The 22,642-nt window shown below is 32.3% G+C and overlaps 1 protein-coding gene across 2 annotated transcripts in view; it reads left to right on the top strand.

Moving 5' to 3' along the window:
- Positions 1-19,411, top strand: part of Src42A (Tyrosine-protein kinase Src42A) — a 100,694-nt gene extending 81,283 nt beyond the window's left edge. For both annotated transcript variants that reach the window (XM_065348740.1, XM_065348739.1), the window contains exons 5-8: positions 6,018-6,176; positions 12,296-12,474; positions 12,572-12,728; positions 17,203-19,411. In XM_065348740.1, the coding sequence (XP_065204812.1) occupies positions 6,018-6,176; positions 12,296-12,474; positions 12,572-12,728; positions 17,203-17,411 (704 nt within the window). In that variant the 3' untranslated portion in view covers positions 17,412-19,411. The remainder of the gene's footprint in view (positions 1-6,017; positions 6,177-12,295; positions 12,475-12,571; positions 12,729-17,202) is intronic.
- Positions 19,412-22,642: the final 3,231 nt, after the last annotated feature.

Genomic DNA, 22,642 nt, shown 5'->3' with positions numbered 1-22,642 from the left:
GTTAACAACAATACACAAGTGTATGCCGATGTTGTACATACGTAGATGTATGTAGATGAACTATGTCTTATTTGATTAGCTTTTTACGTGTTGTGTAACGAATCGCGACCGGTTAACAATGATCTTTACCATCTGCGATATCGATACACGATACTCGTATAGATGGTTGCGCGAATTCTAATCGAACGAGATCTTGAACTTGTACATGTAATTATGGAGCATGAAGGTGGAGTTACCGGACGGAAATAAAATACGTGGTGCTGGAATGAGTCCGTCTGCAGTTGTTCAGCATGGAATTGGTGAAATTTGGTCGAATGAATGGAAATGTAATTTTATGTGAAAGAATAAATTTCTGCGTTTTTATCAAAATAGAAAAATATTCGAAATAATCCAATAAAAATATTAAAAATCCAAGAAGAGGGGAAGTTAGGTAGGTGAAATACTGCTTGGTTTTTAAAATTTCCTATTTCTGGAAAAAAAATCTCCTCAAGAGACTACATGAGGTTTTTTGGAAGAAAATCACATTAGAGTCGAGAAATGCGCACTATTGGTCAAAATTTCAGCGAAATTGAACTTTTTAATTGAAGGGTCAGCTTTCAAAATGGGACTAAAGATTCAAATTTCGAGTGAAATACATAAATCGAGTATTGTTTACTATCAGAAGAAATCCAACCTCCTATCTCAAGGCGAAAAAATATCACAATTTATAAAAAGAAATCAGCAAGAACACGATGAAAAAAATTAATCAAGCATCAAAGACTGAAATTTTGCAAGCATTGAAAAATTGTGCAAAATGATGACAATAATTTTGTAAATTTTTAGAAAATTAGCAAAATCAACAGAATTCATTTCTAATTGAGGCAAAATTTGGAAAAATATCAAGAATGTATGGAATAATGCAAAAGTTTGTACAAACGGGGGGGGGGGGGCTTGAAATTATGAAAAATGAAATATAAGCAAAAAATGGGAGTATTCTTTGTAAACCTGAAATAATACATATTATCAAAAAAAGAGCATGCATGATTCAAAAATGAGAATGAAAAGTCAAGAAACCGGTCAAAATTGAACAGAAGTATAGTGCAAGTGTAAATGGACGTGAAAAAATTGATTAAAAATTGACGAAGTTTTGTAATAATTGAAATTTAAAAAAAAATTAGGTATCAGAAAATCAGCAAAAAAGACAACATCGGGTATTCGAATAAAATAGGAACAATTCCATCGAAATTATGTACTTGATGTAAAATAATACAAAAATAATAATTGTTCAAAAAGTTACAAAATCCTTTCATAACCATATGAAATGAACAAAAAATAATGAAAATGTGGAAAAAAAACTGAAGAAATTTTGCGCAAACCTTGAAATTATCGGAAAATTGCACAAAATATTAATGATATTTTTTGAAATCGTCAGAAAAGCACTATTCTTTACACTTTTAAACGAAGTGCAATGGTCCGAAAATTAGCCAATTGGTCAAAAAACTGTTAAAATTTAACGGAAATCCTATAAAATTACTACCGAAAAAACTGTAAAAATTATGAAAAAATTGATCGAATGAATATCAATTATCTACCTATTGAAATTTTATAAAAAGTTGAAAAATTGTGTGAATGTGACAGGACGGAAACTTGAAAAAATTGAGAGACTTTGATTCATCGTAAATTAAAGTAAAATCTGGAACGAAATTACAAAATTTGTACGATGAAGTGATGCGATACTTTGTTGAAAATTGGGGGAAAAAGAGGATAAAACTTAATAAAATTTCATCGAAGTAAATCAGAAAATCATTGAAAATTGTATTAAAAAAATTGATGGTATGTTTGAGTTGAAATTTGTAAAATATTGAACAATAATTGCTTATTGACAAAATGTTTCAATAGAGGCAAAAATGAGACAATGTTTACAAAATGAAGTGAAATTTTAAAAGAATTGAAGAATTTTAGCTTTTGACAAAGTATTAAAAAGTCATTTTCAATACTTGGGTATAATTATTATAATTATTCACTATCATTTTTTTTTTCATTTGGTTCTTACACAGTCAGCCTTGATTCTTGGCCTGGCTAAAGTCGACTTGAAAAGTAAAACTTTCAAAAATTGGTGATTTTTTTTCAAAGTTCCTGAAAGACTGACATTGATTTAAAAATTGGTTGGAGAGTCGAAAAAACAAAATTTAATTTATGTTTAATTATTATGCGTTTATTAATTTTTACTATCACGAGAAATCAAGGAAAATGGCGAAGAAATTTACCTAATTTTATTTTTATTTTTTAAAATTATTGACATTTCTTGAAATTACACGAAAATTAATTAGCAAAAATTACTGCATTTATCTTATATTGAAAATAAAAATGAAAAAATGTTTTGAAAACAATGTGAAATAATTCAAAAATTATTTGAAAAGTAGATAAAATAGCCAAAATTTGACAGAAACATTATCCATGAGAAATCAACTAACAAGTTTTAAAACATTTTTGATGATGGCAGGCTGGCAGCAATGCTGCCGCATGTATCTCAAATAAAGAATTGAATTGAAAGTTGACAACATTTTGTCAATATTTTGTAAACATGTTGAAAAGTTGTTTAAAAATTAGCAAAAGTGGAAGTACTTCGTACAAATTGAAATAAAATTGAAAAAAAAAAACTGTGTAAAATGACGTAAAAATTGATTGAAAAATTTATTGAAGAATTGAAGAATTGAAAAAACTGTATAAACTGTTGAAATTTAACGAAATTTTATAGACGTAAAACTTGATAGAACGTTGAAAACATTTCACAAGAACAAGGCAAAACTGCTACCTATCAATTTTCAGAAACTATGCATTCAAAATCACACAAAAAATGACAAATTGAAACATCTTCAAACATTGGCAAAAATTGAACAAAATTGTTAAAATAAATTTCAAAGAATCCTACAGTATTGAAAAAACATCATTCAAACAAAATAGAGCTAAATAATGCAATTTTGATCAAAATGTACTAAAAATTTATGAAATTGAGGAGCTAGTTTTTGGAGAGAGCGCTTCTTAAAACAACCAAAATTTCAGCTACGTATACCCAAAATTAATTTGCTCAATTTTTGGTGAATTTTTGAAAATCTAAAAATCAATATTTCTCATTTATTTGCCTGGAATACCTACGAGTAGACAATTCCAGCGGATTTGTGATATTTTAAAAAATAGATATTTTTCTCTTTTTTTCATAAAATCTTGTACCCCTCCCCCCCCCCCAAAAAAAGAAAAAATTGAAATGATAAAATTGGCTAATCGTCTGTTAACACCTAGCAGAAAATAATTCCTTCCTCACCTAATATCATATTCGATTCCCGAAACGAATATTCAATTTCACGATTTTCATCATCATCACTCATCAGGTAAGTACTAGGTATAATACATATTTTAGTTTTTTCGAAAACTGTAATTTGGTCAAAAAATGTGAGGAGGACAAGGGAAATCTTTTGGAAACTACTTGAAGTGGGTAATTCAAAAATCTTTAATTCGCCCATTGAATCAAAATGCTCTGATTTAAGGTATCTGAAATTTGGAATGAGCTGGAGAAAAGTTTTGTTTGAATTGCTTTCAAATTTTTCCCCATGTCACACTCACAGTTACCTAATTCTTTTTGAGCCGAAAAATTCAAGCAAAAACAGATTCTTTGAGATTGAATCAAGAATTCTAATTTTCCAATTTTTGGACATTTCGAATCCCCCTCCCTCTCTTTTTCCTGTTCACTATACATAGGTCCTAAATGTCCTTCTCTCAACTTTGCCCAGATTATTCATTTTCAGTTTTTCAGTCTGAAAAATTGTCGAGTCAGGCAAATGTGGTCATCGCGAGACCAAAATTGTTCTCCGAGGCTTGTTTTTTCATGTATTTTTTTAGTGCGAAAGAGGGGGGGGGGGTCAAAAAATGTCAAAATATCCAAAAATGAACGAAATACTTGGGTTTAAATTAATTCAACTTCTCTCCCTATTTATATGTATATTTTTGTGTAGGGCAATAATATACCTAGTAGTTGAAAAAAAACGGAGATTTTCTGAAATTCAAGATTCAATTTTTCCAAAAGGCGTGGAAATTGAATGAGCGACCTATAAAAATCTAGTTCACCCTTATTTTCGACCTTATCGACGAATTTATTCGAATCTGATGAGGTGATCTTCAGCACACCTGGAGGGGTTTTTTAACGAACATATTTTTGAGGCGAAAAATACATTTCTTGCTCGCAAAATAATTTTTATAGCTTGCACGAATGGGAATTTCTCATCTCCTCCCCCCCCACCATTCCTGGGCAGTCTGGAGTCTCCAGCAAGGTGTTAGATTGTTCCAGAAATTTTGAATTTCTCTAAAACTCGGATTTTCAATAGACCGAGTTAATTTTCTCGTCTTTCGAAAAAAATCAGAAACTCTGAAAAAATCCAAAATTATACTATGAGGTTCAAGAATGACTAAAAATGGTGGAATTTGGTTTGGGAAGATTGATATTACTCGTAGCTTGAAAAAATCAGCTGATCTGAACTGTGAAGTGTGAACTCCCTGCAATGCGTTTTGTAAACATTCGTGGAATGCATCGATGCATTTCTCCGGTATTATAAATGACTCTCCTCTCTTCCCTCCCTTTTCCACCAGATCCATGCAATTGCACGCGTCGTACATCTCGATGAAAATGAAAAGAAAAATGATCGATCAATCAAATCGCTTTCAATTTCATTTCACACTGGTCGTATTAATGTTTCGGCGTCGTTCACTTTTTTTTTTATTATTATTCTCTCGATTGGTGTGAAATGAAACACAACCGCTTCGCGAGCCGGAATCAGTCTTTATGACACTGACAGAGATTCTACTAATATTGCGAGCAAGATATTGGAAAGAAAGCTTTTCGAAACGAAACGTTGGCATATGCGTATTCTACTATAGGTGTAGGTACATTACAATCATAGGTAGTACACACTCGTACAAGTGCATAAAAACTAATAGGACCGCATTGCGGGCCCGATTTTGTGGTATTTAGCCAGGTTTTAACGGAGGTAATTAACATAACGAAGACTCGTGTGCTTGGTGCTCTGATACATAATTATACGTAGAAAAATATTCGATTTTATGGAAGAAAGCTTCACGAGTATATTCGCGAAGAACTTTCGGTATCTATGGGGATCTCGTATAGATTGTGTAGACCGATATATACGTACAAGGTATGCGAACCGCGATATTATTCGGCTCGCCGTGTCTTATATGAGCTATAATAAAAAGTGAATTCTCGTATTAAGTATATAAGAAAGTGTGTTAAAAGTAAACGAGCGATTAATTTTTACTCTCGCGTATATGGGGTAAGAGGTAGAGGTACAAAGGTGGCCTAAGTGTACGAGAGAATACATAATTCGTGCATACGCCGGTGCGGTATAATAATGGAAATTAAATTAATATACGTACGAGTCGATATCGATTAAACAGCATACCGATGCTAATCGATGGCTGGGTGCATACGGCATACTTCGATCGAGAAAATTAGATCGACCAATAGAAGAGAAACAAGACGGGGGGGGGAGGGGCAGGGAAAAAAACCACGTGAGATGATTTACATTCTGACGAGTTTTAAGGAAGTTCCATTCCTCGTTTATGGCGCGTAGCACCTTTTACCTTGAATATTATCCTATGTGTAGTCGCATTTCCTCGAGTAAGTTGTAGGTATATGTAGTTGGGTACTCGACCATAATATTATTTTTTTTTTCAAGTGATTTTTAAATCGGCATTTCGGACCATTGGGTAGTGGTTTTTTTTCGCTATATAAATGGTCGCAAGATGAGGCGAAATTTTGCCTCGTGGCCTTGAAACGAAGGCGGGAGAAAACGGGAGGAACTTTCGCTATAAACTTGGCTATGCAAATGGCTCGAAGGTCCGTCAATCTCGAGCGCGAAGAAGAGTAGTACTCTTGTAGATCGATTATAATTACACGAGTTTATAATATTGATACGATTCGGTATGTGTACGTCTTGTTAATGTATTGCGTTTTTTTTCTTCTTTTACAGGAACTATGGATCCTAAAGATTTCTTAGCTGAAGCTCAAATCATGAAGAAATTAAGGCATACGAAATTAATCCAGTTGTACGCGGTTTGTACGATGGAAGAACCTATTTACATTATTACCGAGTTGATGAAGAATGGAAGTTTATTAGAGTTCTTACAAGGTGAGTACTGGCCGAGCTATGAGGGAAAAATTCTTCGATGTGTAAGGTAGAAAGCTGAACAGGCTAAAAATTAATTGATGTGGATTCATAGATACTCAACACAATATTGTGTTTGGAATGGGTCATTCCATGCCAAATCGGCGGATTTTTGCACGATGGGATGGTCTTCAATTTTTTTCAAAATCAGATCATGTTTAGAGGCCATCAAATGATGACTAATGACGCAAACCGTACATTTTTTCGATTTTTTTGGCGTAGCTGTGGGGTTTCAAAGTTCTCAAAAATGGCTGAAAATGGAAAGTTTCAGTTGCAAATTGCTCCGGCATAGAATTTTGAACTTTTTTTCAAATTGCAGTACCTTGAGATTAATCGACGAATGATGTCAAAATCAGTGTTGCCACTTTCAAAAACCTAAAAAAATCGATTTAAAAACTTATAATTTAAATATAACTGTGATGTCCTCCAGTGAAAATGCTGAAAATTCTCAGTTTTAGTCCTTTTCATGTAGAATCATCATCATCATCAACGTGATAGTCGCAAGCGACTGGTGTGCCCCTAATAACAACCGCCTTTCATCTCTGTCTTGACTCTTGAGCTAGTGTGGCCGCAGTTGCAACTATGCCAACTATTTTCCAGGCTGTATCAGTCCACCTTATTGGAGATCTTGCCAAAGAGAATCCCTTTTTTGATGTTTTCCGGTCCTCTTCTGGCTATGTGTCCAAAATAACTCATTATCCTGCTTTCACATATTTTATTTAGCCTGGTTGGTTCTTGCAGTTGTTCAACAATTGATGTACAGGGTGCCCAGAAATATCGAGTACCCCTAAAAAAGTTTTCTACTAAAATACATTGGTTGGTCACAGTGAATGATAATAATTATAGCACATGATTGGTTGTTGGACTGGAGAGATAACATTCCACCAATTATATGCATCTATTTTTAATGAAAAACTTTCTTTGAGGTACTCAATATTTCTGGGCACCCTGTATATGTTTGGTGCACAGTGTATGGTATCTTCAACATCCAACACAGTGTTGTGGAGCGGAATGAATTTCATTCCGGGTTCAGGGTTCAGCTCCAGCATGAAAAATAATTCTGTTCTAGTTTTTTGTATCGTTCCGCTCCGCTTAAAAATATTATTCCATTATGGTTTAGCGTTCCATTTCGCTCCGACTTTTCTTTTTTGTTTTAGAGGAGATTGCATTCAAAGTACGTCAGTATTTTTGTGTCCTGAGCAAAAATTGAAGTTGAAATACCCAAAATTTTGAAAAATGGTTGAATTTAGAGTGTTTTAACGAAATTTAAAGTCCATCTCACATAAAAGAAGCATCAAAAACACCCAATGAAATTTGGAAGGTTTTACTCGGTGTTTTGACTGTTCTGGATTTAAATTTTGATGAGCTGAAAATGGTCTATTTCATGTCATTTACCATGTCTCGTAATAATTTTCTGGTTTATTGAGGTAAAATTTCAGCAAAAACACGTGTGGTTCACACTACAATCACGCAAAACGTTCACAGGGTGTCTAACAGGTACTGCAGGTACTGCAAGTACTGTAAAAGTACTGCATTGAAATCCTCAGTACTGCAAAGTACTGCATTTTGCCTGAAAAGTACTGTATTTTTTCTCAGAATCATTGATTTAAAATTTTTTAAAAACCTCAAAATGAATTAATTGGTGAAAATTTAAAAAAAAATATTTTGTACCTCAAAAGATGGCAACACTTGTTAAATTAATACTTGTAAAAATCTTATGGACAAATTCCAACCAGTTCAAAAAAATATTTTTTTTTCTGCAGGGGGGGGGTCGGTGTAAGTTGGATAAAAAAATAAGGTAATGCAAAAGGTACTGTAAAAGTACTGCGTTTCTTCGGAAAAATTTTGTTAGACACCCTCTCCCTCATTCATTAAAGGTCAAAAAATTTTGTGTGATTGAGCGTTAAAAACCCATATTTTTATTCCAGTGTGGTTCTGGTTTCGCTCCAGTTAATTTTTTGTAAGTTGCTCCAGGTTTGGTTCCGCTCCTCAAAAATTCTCCCAAAAGTAGGGGTTTAGCATTCCGGTTTGTTCCAGTTCGGTTCCGCTCTACAACACTGATCCTGCTCCATACCAACATTTCAAAGGCATCAATAACTTCTTCAATCATCTTGCTTTAATGTCAAAATCTCTGCTGCATATACGAAAACTGAAAAAAAAGCATCCTGCATAGTCTCTTCCTCGTTTTTATGGAGATTTTCCTAGTTGGTGGTGACTTTTCTCAACCGAGACATCTCACTGCTTTTCCAAGAGCTATTCTTCTTTTAATTTCCTTGGCTGATCCTGCATCAGCATCCACAAGTGAACCCAAATAAATAAATGAGTTCACTTTTTCAAATTCATTCATGGCTTCGGATTCATGACGTTGGTTTTCCTCACATTTATGAGGAGTCCCATGTCCTCACCAAATACTATCAACTGACAATACTGGCAACTCCATTTAAAATACATTGAGCGTTTTTGTCACAAGCGCGATCTGAACAGCCTGGTTTGAAACCAACTCTTATCAAAAATGCTCTGATTGGTTAGTTTATAACTGAACGTGTCACTTCAAAAAGGACATAAGAGAAAAATGGCGATTTTGGGAAATCGCGTTTGAAGTTTTAAGTGCAATTTATTTCGTATTTACGTTGGGAATTCAGCCGGAAACGTTTTGTATTCTAAAAATTTCATGTCTTCGCTACAAGAAAACACCTCGCTCATCACACAAAATAAATTTCTCTTTTCTCCAGAGCAATTTTAAAACTCAAAGTTATATGTCCTTTTTGAAGTGACTTTCTGTATTTTTGACATGTTCGCATTAATGACGTCAGAACTTCTGTGTATAGAAGGTAAATTTGAAAATTTTTATACGAAAATGTTCGTTGTTTCATCCTCTACAATTTTCGTCATGGTTATTTTTTTCGATACCCGCCCTGTGATGAAAAAATCACACGCCAAAAAATGACAAAATTTTTTCTCAAAAATTAAAAAAAATATCTACGGTGCCGATGTGGTGATGTCAAAATGGTCGAACATCGTGATTTTTAGGGACTTCGTGGTTTTAAAACGTCATTACTCTACGAGAAAATCATTTTGGAAAGTGGGCGGGGTCTCATTATGTTGCCAAGGCTTCAGGGAACACGAATCCGTTGTCGCACCAAAAAGGACATAAGTGAACTTATGCCTCTCTTGAAGTGACACGTTCAACTGGTTTGAATCTCGCATATCCGCAAGATTCGAATCAGCGAATCAGATGCTTGTGGTAAATTTTAGTTTCACTGCAGGCTGCTAGGAGAATAAAACACCATTTTTCGATGGAGTTGCCAGTATTGTCCTCACTGACCATCCTGACCCACCTGATCAATTCTGCCAGTTCGTTGCCTAAGTTGCAAAGTAGCGTATGTCCATCTGTTCACTTGATACCTCGTGTAAAAGTGCCTTCAATCTGGAGCACTATCTATTGGGTTTTAGTGTTCAACCAATACGTAGAATAGCTACCCATTGGTTGAATACTAAAACCCAATAGATGACGCTCCAGATTGAAGGCACTTTTACACGAGGTATCAAGTGAACAGATGGACATACGCTACTTTGCAACTTAGGCAACGAGTTCCTCTTCATTTGTCGCTATTAAGGTGGTATCATTAGCGTAACAGAGATTGGTGATTCTTCTTCCTTCTATCTTGATACCGCCTTCCAGGTTTTCCAAGGCTTTTTGCATGATGTACTCGCCATAGATGTTAAACAGCAGAGGAGAGAGTATGCAGCCCTGTTTTACTCCCCATTCTGGCTGAAAAGGGTTAGACTCTTCTCCACCTACTCTCACCATCATCTCATTCTTGTCATACAGCGATTTGATCAGCTCAATTAGGTGCTCTAGAACTCCCATCTCGCGTAGTATCTCATATAGCTTTGTCCAATTGACACAGTCAAAGGCCTTTGCATAGTCAATGAAGCATAGTACTGCAGGGATGTTGAATTCGCGGAATTATTCGATTATTTGTCTGATGTTCAAACCCTGCTTTTTTGTACCTCTTCCATGCATAACCTGCCTTGCCTATGCAAGTATGCCTTGATCCTATTTTTGATTATTTGGAGCATCACTTTACTGGCATGCGGAATCCAGGCTATTGTGCAATAGCATAATTTTTCATATCACCTTTCTTATGTAGCGGAATTAACAATGATTGGCACTGATCCTCGGGCCATTCTCTTTTGTGCCATATGTTGTTGGTTGTTGTATATCTTTCAGATCACCTTCTCTGCTTTCTTACCCATCAGGGTGTCTACAGCACGAAAAAAGTACGAATTTACGAAAAAAGCACGAAATTTGAAAATGACCTAAAAAAGTATGAAAAAACGTCAAAAATGTACGAAATTTACGAAATTTGTACGAAATTTTGAAAGGATTCCATTGTTAATTTTCCGACAAAGTCACCAATATACTCGTATCATCAAAATTCTTATTTTTTCAAAAATTTTCGCCCTCGCTTCGCTCGGGCCAATTTAGTGCCTTTTCCCCGCACACAATTTCAAAAAACATTGATAAAATTAAAAAAAATTGAGATGAAAAACAATGTTTCTTACATTAAAATTGATATTGTTCTACTTTTCGAACTACAATTTTCTAAAGCTTTTGCCATCGCTTCGCTTGGGATTCTTTTCTTTTCTTTTTCAAAATTGAAATTCTTCAAAAAAATATATCAATTTAAGTATTCAATTTTTATAGTTTCAAAATGAAGAAATAAAATTCTCGCATACTTCTCGAAATACATTTTTTCAATAGTTTTCACTTTCACTGGGGCCTGTTCTCTGACTTTTTAAACAAAATCAAAATTCACATCCTAAAAAAATCTTTCCAGTTCAAAAATTTTAAAAACCAAAAAACGAACTCTTTGCATTAAGTATAAAACATTGTTTTTTTATAGCTCTTTCAAAATACGAATTTTCCAAAGTTTTTGCCCTCGCTTCGCTCGGGCCTTTAATTTTTTTTTTCAAGTTTTTTGAAATCAAATTTTCAAAAACTTTCGCCCTTGCTTCGCTCGGGCAATTTTTTTTCTTTTAAAATTGGAAAAAAATCACATTTGAGCCCCCAAAAATTCAAAACAGAAAGTGAAAATTTTTGTAAGTCTTATGATTATGAGTGACATCAATCAGCAAAATGGGTATTTTTTCCCTATTTCTGTTGACCAATTTTCAATTAAACCCCCTCCCCCTCTCAAAAGACCTCTATGGGCAAATTATATTCGTTCCGGTCTCGTATTGGCTCTTGACGGTCCAGACCACACTGCTCAGCACGTTCAAATTTTGATTTTTGTGGCCGAAATGACATGACACACCCCCTCCCCTCCATGTAGATTCAAAGTATGACTATTAATACGAGTAATATATTGTACGAAAAAAATACGATAAAAGTACGAAAAAGGTACGAAATTTTGTTTTCTGGATTTAGTAGACACCCTGCCCATGGTCTGTAGTATCTCAGCCTCAACATATCAAAAAATTGGACTGGCATTTTTTTTGGCACTTACTGCAAAAATACTTACCTACCATCAGAAACCTAAAAAAGTAAATTATCTCAAAAATACAAAAATTTTTATTTTTTAGGTTCCTGATGGTATTTTTGCAATAAGTGCCAAACTTGTAATTTTTTTCTCAAAAATGAAAAAAAATGCCAGTCCAATTCTTTGATATGCTATTCTACGTGAAAAGTACTAAAACTGAGAATTTTTTCAGCATTTTCACTGGAGGACATTATGGTTATATTTAAATTATAAGTTTTTAAATAGATTTTTTAGATCAAAAAAAAATGACCGGTTTGGGTCATTCGTCATCGTCTGATTGTCTTTAAACATGATCTGATTTTGAAAAAAATCGAAGACCACTCGTGCAAAAATCTGCCGATTTGGCGTGGAATGGCCCAATATTATTTTGAATAAAAATTCGTTATTTTTTTCGAAATTTTAATAATGGTTGATAAATTAAACTTTTGATAAAATTGATATTTCTTCTATTTTTTAACTGCGAACTATCTATTGTAAAAATTGTTTAATTTGAATAATTATGTACTGAAGTATTGATTGATGGGTTTCATTTTCTAGGCAAAGGACGTAACATCAAGCTTCCCCAATTGATCGACATGGCTGCCCAGATTGCCGCTGGTATGGCGTATCTAGAAGCACAAAATTACATTCATAGAGATTTAGCTGCCCGAAACGTGCTGGTCGGTGAAAATAATATAGTCAAAATTGCCGACTTTGGATTAGCTCGATTAATCAAAGTAAGTTTGGAAATTTATTAAATTAATGGTTGAGTGGGTTGACTGGATTCGGATTCTAATGTTTTTGTGTGTTTTTTTTTTTGTGGTGTTATAATAGGAGGATGAATACGAAGCGAGAATAGGAGCAAGGTTCCCGATCAAGTGGACAGCCCCAGAAGCGGCCAACTTCAGTAAATTTTCCATCAAGTCAGACGTGTGGTCGTTTGGTATCCTGTTGACTGAACTAATCACTTATGGACGTATTCCATATCCAGGTATGTGTTTTGAATATTGATGTGTCGATTAATAAGTTTGGTATTGAGTCAGGGTTGTGTTTATAATGTCAATATCTTGGTTTAAACGTTACAGAACTGTACTTTAAACGTACTGTAAAAGCTTTAACTGAATAACTTTGATTGTAACTTTTTTTTAATGAACTCTCAACTTTAAGATGAGTAGGGGAAAGAGTGGATAGTCTGAGACTTTTTTTTTGATTACCGAACTGTGCTCTGAAAATTGACGAATTTTTCTCTTCAGGGAGGGCTTTGAAAGTACTACCTAAACCCTACATTTTGAAAAAAGATTCAGTAGGCCCTTCACAGCGACTTTTTTTTGTTGGAAATTTGCCAATTTTGTTCAAATTATCTCGCAATAGAATGGTCCAGACACAACAACTTAGGAAAAAAAAAAACACAACTAAAACAGGCATCACAAGTGGTCCTTTATAAAGACCTTGTCATTTTTTCAATCTTGGTCCTTAGAAGTTCTTTTTCCCCTGAAAGTCCTTTTTAGGTCCTTATTTTTGTGATTTTCCCTCGACTTAGAATAAATGATAATTTTACCTATAAAAAAGAGAAAAAAGTAACCATTGATATAACAGAGTGTCTAACAGTTCTTCCGATCCAGAAGGTCAGGAAAAGTTTGTCTTTTTGCCTATATGGGTCTTTCTGCTCAAAAATGTCAGGAACAAGCCCTTCTTTTTGTCCGAAGGGCCTTCTTTTTTCCGAATTTTCAAATACGAGTAATTCTGTCATTTAATCAAAATCTAGTAAAAAAATAAGAACTCAATTTTTCAGAATTAAACATCAAAATAATGAAACATATAATAGCAAAAAATAGAATATTTTGTTTACAAAAACTAATTGATCATTTCCATTGTTTGTTGTACGTATTTTCTTGGTCATTTTTTTTCTTTTGAAGATTACAAATTTTTGAAGTTTTTTTTTGGTAATTTTGTGAAAATTATTTAGAGAGGGAGGGTATTAGTATGTACGTTTCCAGTTTTGAGAATGTCGTTCCAAAAGGTCTTTCCTAGGTCCTTCTGTTTAGTTTTCAGATTTTGTTAGACACCCCGTAAAAGTTGAAAATAAAATGCAGTAAAATGGGACTAGTGGGACTACTCATAAGAGTAAGAACAGGGGATTTTTTCCAACTTTTGCTATTTTATGTTTTGTTTTTTGTACCTTTACCTTTAACCATTGGTTATCCAAGTACCTAATTTAGAGTTTTTGTTTCTAATTCCAGTGTAGTTGTTCTCCTTTGTATCATTTTTTTTTTATTTCATAATCTAATCGGAATTGATGGTTTAGTTGTTAGTTTCATAAAAATAATTTCAAAGTTTTTTTTTCAATTTTATATAGCAAATAAAATAATTGTGTTGATAAACACCTAGAAATTGATAATATTATTAAGGTTTTTTTTGTGTGTGAAAAATAGTCCTTAAATTCCCTTTTTTTTCAAAATTCAATTATGCTGCCTGCTAAAATGAAAACAATTAACGCAAAAAGACCTTCAAAACAAATGAAGAGTGATATTCCAAAACTCGCTTTGTCCATTTTCACAACTTTTCAGGAGAGAGGAAAAACAGTTTCCCTTTAAACGGGTAAATTGGCTTTTTAGGCGAGTTTAGCACTTTATTTGGGTTGATTTATGATGTAGGAGTGTAGGTATACATTTCATCCACTAAATACTGCTGAAAAAAATTTCAATAAAAATGAACAAAGCGCGTTTTGGAACATTATTTTTTCAAAAATTTTTATTGAATTGGCTATTTAGGTGAGTTTAACACCTCATTTTGGTAGGTTGATGATGTAGGAATGTGAGTTAATACTTCATCTACCAGGTACCACTGAAAACCCAACTTTGATAAAAATGGACAAAGCGAGTTTTGGAATATCACTCTTCAAATAGATTAAATGCAGTTTTTCCACATTTTTAAAATTTTTTTAATAAAAACTAAAGAATTAATAACTAAATTAGAGAGGAATAATATGAAAACAAAAAAAAAAAAAAAAAAATTACTAAAACAAAAGGTTTCATCCAATGAAAGTAAAACATTTAAAAAAAAATAAAAAAAAATAAATACCTACAATATAACTAAAACAAAGAAGATTAAAATGAAAAATACTGAAACAAAAGATCTCATAAAAAAATGAACATATATTTCTGTTTTTTGGGGGGGGGGGGGATGAAAACCACCAAATGTACCAAAATGAAGGAGGCTAATTTATACCCAAAGGACTGGCTAATCAATTAAAATAAACAGGTACCTAAGTCTAAAAGGAACAAAGATTATGACTATAAAACGATTATGAAGATGACTATAATGATCAAAACTAAAAATATAAAATGAAAAAATGAAAGCAAAAATAAAAAACGTCTGAAATAAAATCAAAAAAGCTTGAAAAACGAAACCTTTGGAAGAATTGAAACCTAAAAATGAAATCGAAATCCGAAAATAACCTTTTGCTTCTCTCTCTCTCTCTCTTTCACTAATTTTACGAATAATTCATTGGATTCGTAATTACATTTAATTTCTTACGTTTTGAACAAAAATTCTGAATTTCAAAACCTGTTCAAAAATGAAAAAATTGAAAACTTCATCAATTTTTGGATAAAAGTTTTTTTTGTTTTTTTTTTTTTGGTGTGAAAAAAAAATCTAAATAAACATTCCAAAATGCAAGTACATATTTTTGAAAGTTTAAAACTTTATTGAAATTATTAAAAATTGACATGTTGGCTCATAAATCCATTTTTTTTTTTTTTTTTTTTTTTACAAATTTTAGAGATTTGGGAATCTCTAGTGATATAAAATCAGTTTTTATTCAGGAAATTTGATATCTCCAGAACGGTTGGATATTGAAATTGACTTTGGCTGCTTAAGTTTTAGTTGCTCTCACTCTCGACCATTTTTTCGAATCAAAAATTGAACATCTACATTCCGCCTGTTCTGAAGATATTTGAAACTCCTGAAAAAAAACTGATTTTACACAACGATTTTTTTTTTTTAAATTATAATTATGTGAATTTAAATTCTTTTTTTTTAAATTAAAATTTTATTTAATAATTTCAAATATTTTTAAAAATTAAAATCCAATTATTAAATTAATAAAAATTTCATTTTTAGACTTGATAATCGTAAACAGCCTTTCGACTTGAGTAATTTAATCAACTTTTTTGCCTAAATTTTGAAAATTTCATTTTTTTTGTGAATTTTTAATGTGTTTTTACGTTTGAAATAATATTGAGGAATCAAGGGAACGAACAGTAATATGGAATTATATTTTTTTCTTGTTTGAAAAAGATTAGAAATTCAACGAATGAACACAAAACACTTTTTTACTTTTTCAAAATAAATTTTTCCAATTTTTTTTCTTTTCTTTACTTGAAAAAAAAATTCAAAACAATAAAAAGTTCACTGTGATTAAATTCAATTTTTCTAAGTTTTGATTTTAAAAAATCAAAAATTTTCTTACTGAAAAAAAAGTATACGTACGTAGCTTATTTTAATACCTCGAAGAATTCAACTCGAATTAACCAAAAAAACATTAAAATTCAGAATTTTTAATTTAAAAAAAAAAAAAAAAAAATAGTAGTGGTGTGTCATTTTTGGAATTATTTTTTCTTGTTTGAAAAAAGATTAAAAATTCAACGAATGAACACAAAACACTTTTTTACTTTTTCAAAATAAATTTTTCCAATTTTTTTTCTTTTCTTTACTTAAAAAAAAATCAAAACAAAAAGTTCACTGTGATTAAATTCAATTTTTCTAAGTTTTGATTTTAAAAAATCAAAAATTTTCTTACTGAAAAAAAAGTATACGTACGTAGCTTATTTTAATACCTCAAAGAATTCAACTCTGATCAAAATTAACCAAAAAAACATTAAAATTCAGAATTTTTATTAAAAAAAAAAAAAAAAAAAAAAAAAAAAAATAGTAATGGTGTGTCATCTTTGGAACTTGTTTGAAAAAAGATTAAAAATTCAACGAATGAACACAAAACTCTTTTTTACTTTTCCAAAATACAACTAAATTTTTCCAATTTTTTTTCTTTTCTTTACCTAAAAAAAAATCAAAACAACAAAAAGTTCACTGTGATTAAATTCAATTTTTCTAAGTTTTGATTTTAAAAAATCAAAAAATTTTCTTTCAAATGGTCTCGAAAATATCAAAAACATAACTTCAGCTTGAGATGATCGAACAATTTCAAAACGCCTCCATTCTAACTATTGCCTTATTAACTTTAACTGAACGACATTAAATTCAATGATATCTTCAATTTTCAAATAATATTGAAGAACAGCGTTATAGCTGTAATTTCTTCAATTTCGACCTAAACTGAACTTAATCAAATAATTCAATTATTTTCCTACCCTGTGCTCAATTTCTACCAATTTTTCGTACATTTATAACGAATATTTTAATTTCAATTTTCAACTTCGCTAATTCGATTCCATTTTTATTTACAGGAATGACCAACGCCGAAGTATTACAACAAGTCGAACACGGTTACAGAATGCCAGCTCCTCCAAATTGTCCTCAAGCTTTATACGAGATAATGCTCGAATGCTGGCACAAAGATCCGATGAAACGACCGACATTCGAAACACTGCAATGGAAATTGGAAGATTTTTTTACACTGGAGGGATCTGATTATAAGGAAGCTTCGGCTTACTGAGATCACGCCTGCCTCTCGGGTCGCCTATATGGCGAACGTTTACCTAAAGGTACCGTTTTTTTGCGTAGAGTTTAAACCACCACCACCCATCTCTATGCCCCAAAAATATCAAATATCGTCATCGATAAATTTCATCTTAAAACGAGCCGTCGTCATGCCGCAACCGCATCACCGTCTTTGTAGTTGAATTTTCATTTTTTTTTTTCATTTTTGATTTTCGAAGCTTCGTTTCCCTTCTTCTATAGCGAGTGTATTATTTCTTTCGTGATATCTCGAGCTTTTTTTTTTTTTTTTTTAATTTAAATGTATTATGTCGAGATGAACATTGTGTTCGGTTGTGTAACGATTGATTTAGGTTTGGATTCGTTACCTGAGAGGAAATTATTCCTTAGTTTATTTTGTTTTCTTTTTTAATTTAATTTAATTTAGAAAGCGTGATAACGCAGGCGCATATTACGACGAAACAAAATTTTATATACTTGAGAAAAACAACAAACAATCTCGAACGATTCATTTCGATGATCGTATCATTTTGTACAAATGAGAAAAAATTTTTATTTCGTCTTAATTATGTTAATGCATTTATTATTTAGTGGTTTCCTTAGCCCTTCCAATCTCTTCCCTTCTTTACTTATTCGTCTTTTTTTTCATTATTTATCAAACGCTTATTATGTTTTTAATTTTACTTGTTTAAGATTCTTTTTTTTTTCATTTCGTAAATCGTAGATTTCTCTCGTATGCTCCTAGCTTCTTATTTTGTTGTATTTTTTTTTTCTTTTTCGTTTTTTTAATTTATTATTTTTCTTTTTTTTATTTTATCTTTATGACGAGGTTTTAAACGAACGAACGGTATATTCCCCCCTCCCCCCTCCTCCCCTCCCGAGAGGCAGAAATATTTAAGTCATTGCGTACGTGTTGTAACGTGTATATAGGATAATATTTTACTACTACGTGAGTTTTATTTTTTTTTTCGTGTACATTTATATATTGATTTTTACGACAAATACGAGAAGAAATTAATTAATATGTGTTCATGTCGGCAAAAATTTTATATTTTTGTACAATTTTTTGTTCCCCCGACTAAACAGGTAATAATAACCGATGAATTTTATATTCCAATTTTATACGCGGATGCAATTTTATATAAACATTTTGAAAATTGTATAAAGTACGTAGCGAGTTCGCTTTTATATATTTTTTCCTTTTTACATATTTTTACTTATTTATTCGCATTGGAGATGCTGAAAAAAAATCACATTAAAAAAAAAATTAATTTAAATATTCTAACATTAACGAAAAGCAGCGCTTTTATGTTTTGTAATTTAATCACGATTAAAAAAGGTTTCTCGTACAAAGACTGAAGAAAAAGAAAAGAAATTCGATAAATATCTTACGAGCTTTTACCCTCCTAAGTAAGATTATTATGGAATATCAGTATTTAAATCGAATACGAAAGTTAATTACCTACGTATGTATTTCCAATGCAATAATTAGTGTGCATCTTGATGACGTAATAGCAATATTCGAATAAATAATATTTTTTGACGAGAGTTGAAATAAAAATGCTCTCTCTGAAATGCATTTTTTTCTTTTTTTTTTTTTTGAATTAATCAGTATTGGTTACGAGATTTTTTGCTCTTTGTGTTTTTATTAAGATTAATGTGTTTCTTATACCTATATTTTTTCTTTTCTTTGTTTAAATGTCCGAAACCGTCTGGGAACGGTTATTTTTAAAAAGCTGAACAAATTTTCGTGTTTACCAAGCATTATGATATTATGTTTATAATTTATATGCTACCAAGTTACATTTCATATCTTTTTTTTAATATAATTTGATGTTTAATTAGTCGCATGTATGCTTTTTAAATGTTCTTTTTTTTTTTATTATTTTATTTATGTAAACTTAATTTTACTATAACGTGTAAATTTGATATCGCATTCTGCTACTTGTATGTTTTTTTCTCTCTTTTTTTCCTTTATAATAAAGAAAAATTCGAAAATGGTGGTTTTTTATTGCTGGAAAATTTTTCCATGGTTAATTTGCCCATCGAGTGTACTATTTTTCGTTAAAAATGACGATTTTCGCGTTAAATACGAATCCAGTGGTAAAATGGACATCGCCATTTAATTCCTCGTGTCTGAAAACCCCCATGTTGATTCACGTACGGTCAATTTGGCTTCAAAACGGTGAAATCATTAAAAATTCAATGACCATTGGGTCTAGTTCGAATTTTCAACAGATGCGCAGCGCCATCTATCAGAATAAAACAGAAACTTTGTTCTATTTTGTAAAAATCCGGTTCGATGAATCGATGAGAGCTAGATATGCGCGTGGCGCTATCTCTCGGAATATTCCGGAACTACAATACAGAGAACACCGAAAACACCATTTCTATTGCTCTTTTTGACGTAGTTCTGAAGTATTCCGATAGATAGCGCCACCAGGGGTGCTAACCGTAACCGCAAAAAACCGAAAACCGTAACCGAAACCCAAACAAGAACCTAATTTTAGCCATTTTCAAACCCTAACTGAAAACAAAAACCGAAATTTCATAAGTTTTTTAAAAACCCTAAAAAACCATAACAATAATAATGAAGCAGAGTGAGTGAAACCGAAACCTAAACCGATATAATTTATTTCGGTTTTTTTTCGGTTTTCGGTTTGGGTTTTTTCAATTTTTTAGGGGGTATGTTTTCACATTTTCGACTTTTGAGACTCAAAATCCGGGGAAATTTATAAATTTAATGAACCTATCAAATTGGGTCCTTGGCTGTTGTTGTTGACTTGTTGCTTTTTGGGTTGTTAAATCGCTTTGTGTTTTGAGATTGAGAAATTTTGAAGAAATTTTTAAAAAATACGTAAACCAAAAAAAACCGAAAACCGAAACCGAAACCGAAATTTTTGTAAATAAAACCGAAACCCAAACCGAAACTGAAATTTTGAATTTTAAAACCAAAACCGAAACAAAAACCGAAAAATGTCAACGAAAAAATTGGAGTGAAACCGTAACCTTAATAAAAATAATTAAGGTTAGCACCCCTGAGCGCCACGCGCATAACTAGCTCTCGTTTCATAACTTTTTCAACCAGGATTTTTTTAAAAACCGGATAAAAGTTCCGTTTTATTCCGATAGATGGCGATGCGTGCCCGTTCGACCAGGGGTGCTAACCTTAATTATTTTAATTACGATTACGGTTTCACTCCAGTCCAATTTTTCCTTGAAATTTTTCAGTTTTCGGTTCGGTTTGGGTTTTGAAATTCAAAATTCCGGTTTTCGGTTTCAGTTTTGATCTTATATACAAAAATTTCAGTTTCAGTTTCGGTTTTCGGTTTTTTTCGGTTTTACATATTTTTTTAAAATTTCTTCAAAATGTCTCAATCTCAGAAAACAAACTGCAGTCATGTCATAATAATTCTAAAAAAAGTATATCTATATGTTTTTCAAGAATACTGAATACTAATTAGTAAATTTACCAATTTCCCTGGATTTTGAGTCTCAAAAGTCAAAAATGTGAAAAAAATCCCCCCAAAAAAGTTGAAAAAACTGAAAAAACCCAAACTGAAAACCGAAAAAAACCGAAATAAATTATATCGGTTTAGGTTTTGGTTTCACTCACTCTGCTTCATTATCAATGTTATGGTTTTTTACGGTTTTTAAAAAAGCTATGAAATTTCGGTTTTTGTTTTCAGTTAGGGTTTGAAAATGGCTAAAATTATGGTTCTTGTTTGGGTTTCGGTTACGGTTAGCACCCCTGCGTTCGACCTTCAATCACCTACTGGTGGTTCAATGCAGCATTATGAGCTAATCGTAATCTTTGAAATATGTGTTATTTGAGTTGCCTATGAAGTATTTTTGCAGGGGCATTCATTATAATCGAAAAATTACCGTGTTTTGGCTTCGATCCGTTATTTAAGTTGCCTATCGAGTATTTCAATGGCGTTTTTGAGCTATGCGAATTACTTACCAGTTACCATTGTCCAAATTTCAAGTGCTCAAGTGCGTTTTTCGATTTTTGGTGAATTTTTGAAAAATTGAATTTAGGCCAAAAATGAGGGAAAAAATCTAAATTTTACCAAATTGACCCAGAAAGCTGAAATTTGGGATACACCCTATTTTCGACATGCCAAATCGATTGGAAACGGTTTCAACCCGTTTTGATCAGTTCTGGAGCCTCCAGCAGATTTTTTGAAACTCGAAATTCCCACAAAATTCCATCAAATTGGAGTTGGAAAGCTGAAATTTATTCTAAAAACTAATTTCAATACGCTACGAAGTACTGCGCAGGTGAATTTCAAGTCGTTTTGGAGCCTCCAGCGTTTTTTTGAAAATTCCTGAAGCCTCCAGCAGATTTTCGAAACTTTAAATTTTTACAAAATTTCATCAAATGGAGATGGAAAGCTGAGATTTACTCTACACTCCAATTTTAACACCCTCTGAAGACGACTTCAGGTGGATTCAAGTCGTTTTAGAGCCTGCAGTGACTTTTTTGAAAATTACTGAAGCCTCTAGTAGATTTATTTCATAAAGTTGAGATGGAGAGTCGAAATTCATTCTGCCAACTAATTTCAATATACGCTACGAAGTTGACTGCTGATGGATTTCAAGTCGTTTTGGAGCCTCCAGCGACTTTTTGAAAGGTTGTATGACGTTTTTTTGGAAAATTGAAATTTCCTAAAAGTAGCTGGAAGCTTCAAAACCATTTGAAACCACCATGTAGTCTGCAAAGTAAATTTCAGCTTGCCATCTCCATTTGATAAATTAATGTTGGGGAAATTTCAACTTTCAAAAACATACTGGAGGCTCAAGTAATTTTCAAAAAAAATCGCTGGAAGCTCCAAAACGACTTGAAATCCACCACCCGTCAACTTCGTAGCGTATTGAAATTAGTTTGCAGAATGAATTTCGACTCTCCATCTCAGTTTGATGAAATTTTGGGGAAATTTTAAGTTTCAAAAATCTACTGGAGGCTCCAGTAATTTTCAAAAAAATCGCTGGAGGCTCTAAAATAGCTTGAACCCACCGGAAGTCGTCTTCAGAGCGTGTTAAAATAGGAGTGTAGAGTAAATTCAGCTTTCCATCTCCATTTGATGAAATTTTTTGAAAATTTAAAGTTTCAAAAATCTCCTGGAGGCTCTAGTAATTTTCAAAAAAGTCGCTAGAGGCCCTAAAATGACTTGAACCCACCTGAAGTCGTCTTCAGATGGTGTTAAAATTGGAGTGTAGAGTAAA

The sequence above is a fragment of the Planococcus citri genome, chromosome 2 (assembly GCF_950023065.1).
Source record: "Planococcus citri chromosome 2, ihPlaCitr1.1, whole genome shotgun sequence".
NCBI lineage: Eukaryota > Metazoa > Arthropoda > Insecta > Hemiptera > Pseudococcidae > Planococcus > Planococcus citri.
The sequence above is the reverse complement of the archived record's forward strand: the minus strand, read 5'-3'. Positions and strand labels throughout refer to the sequence as shown.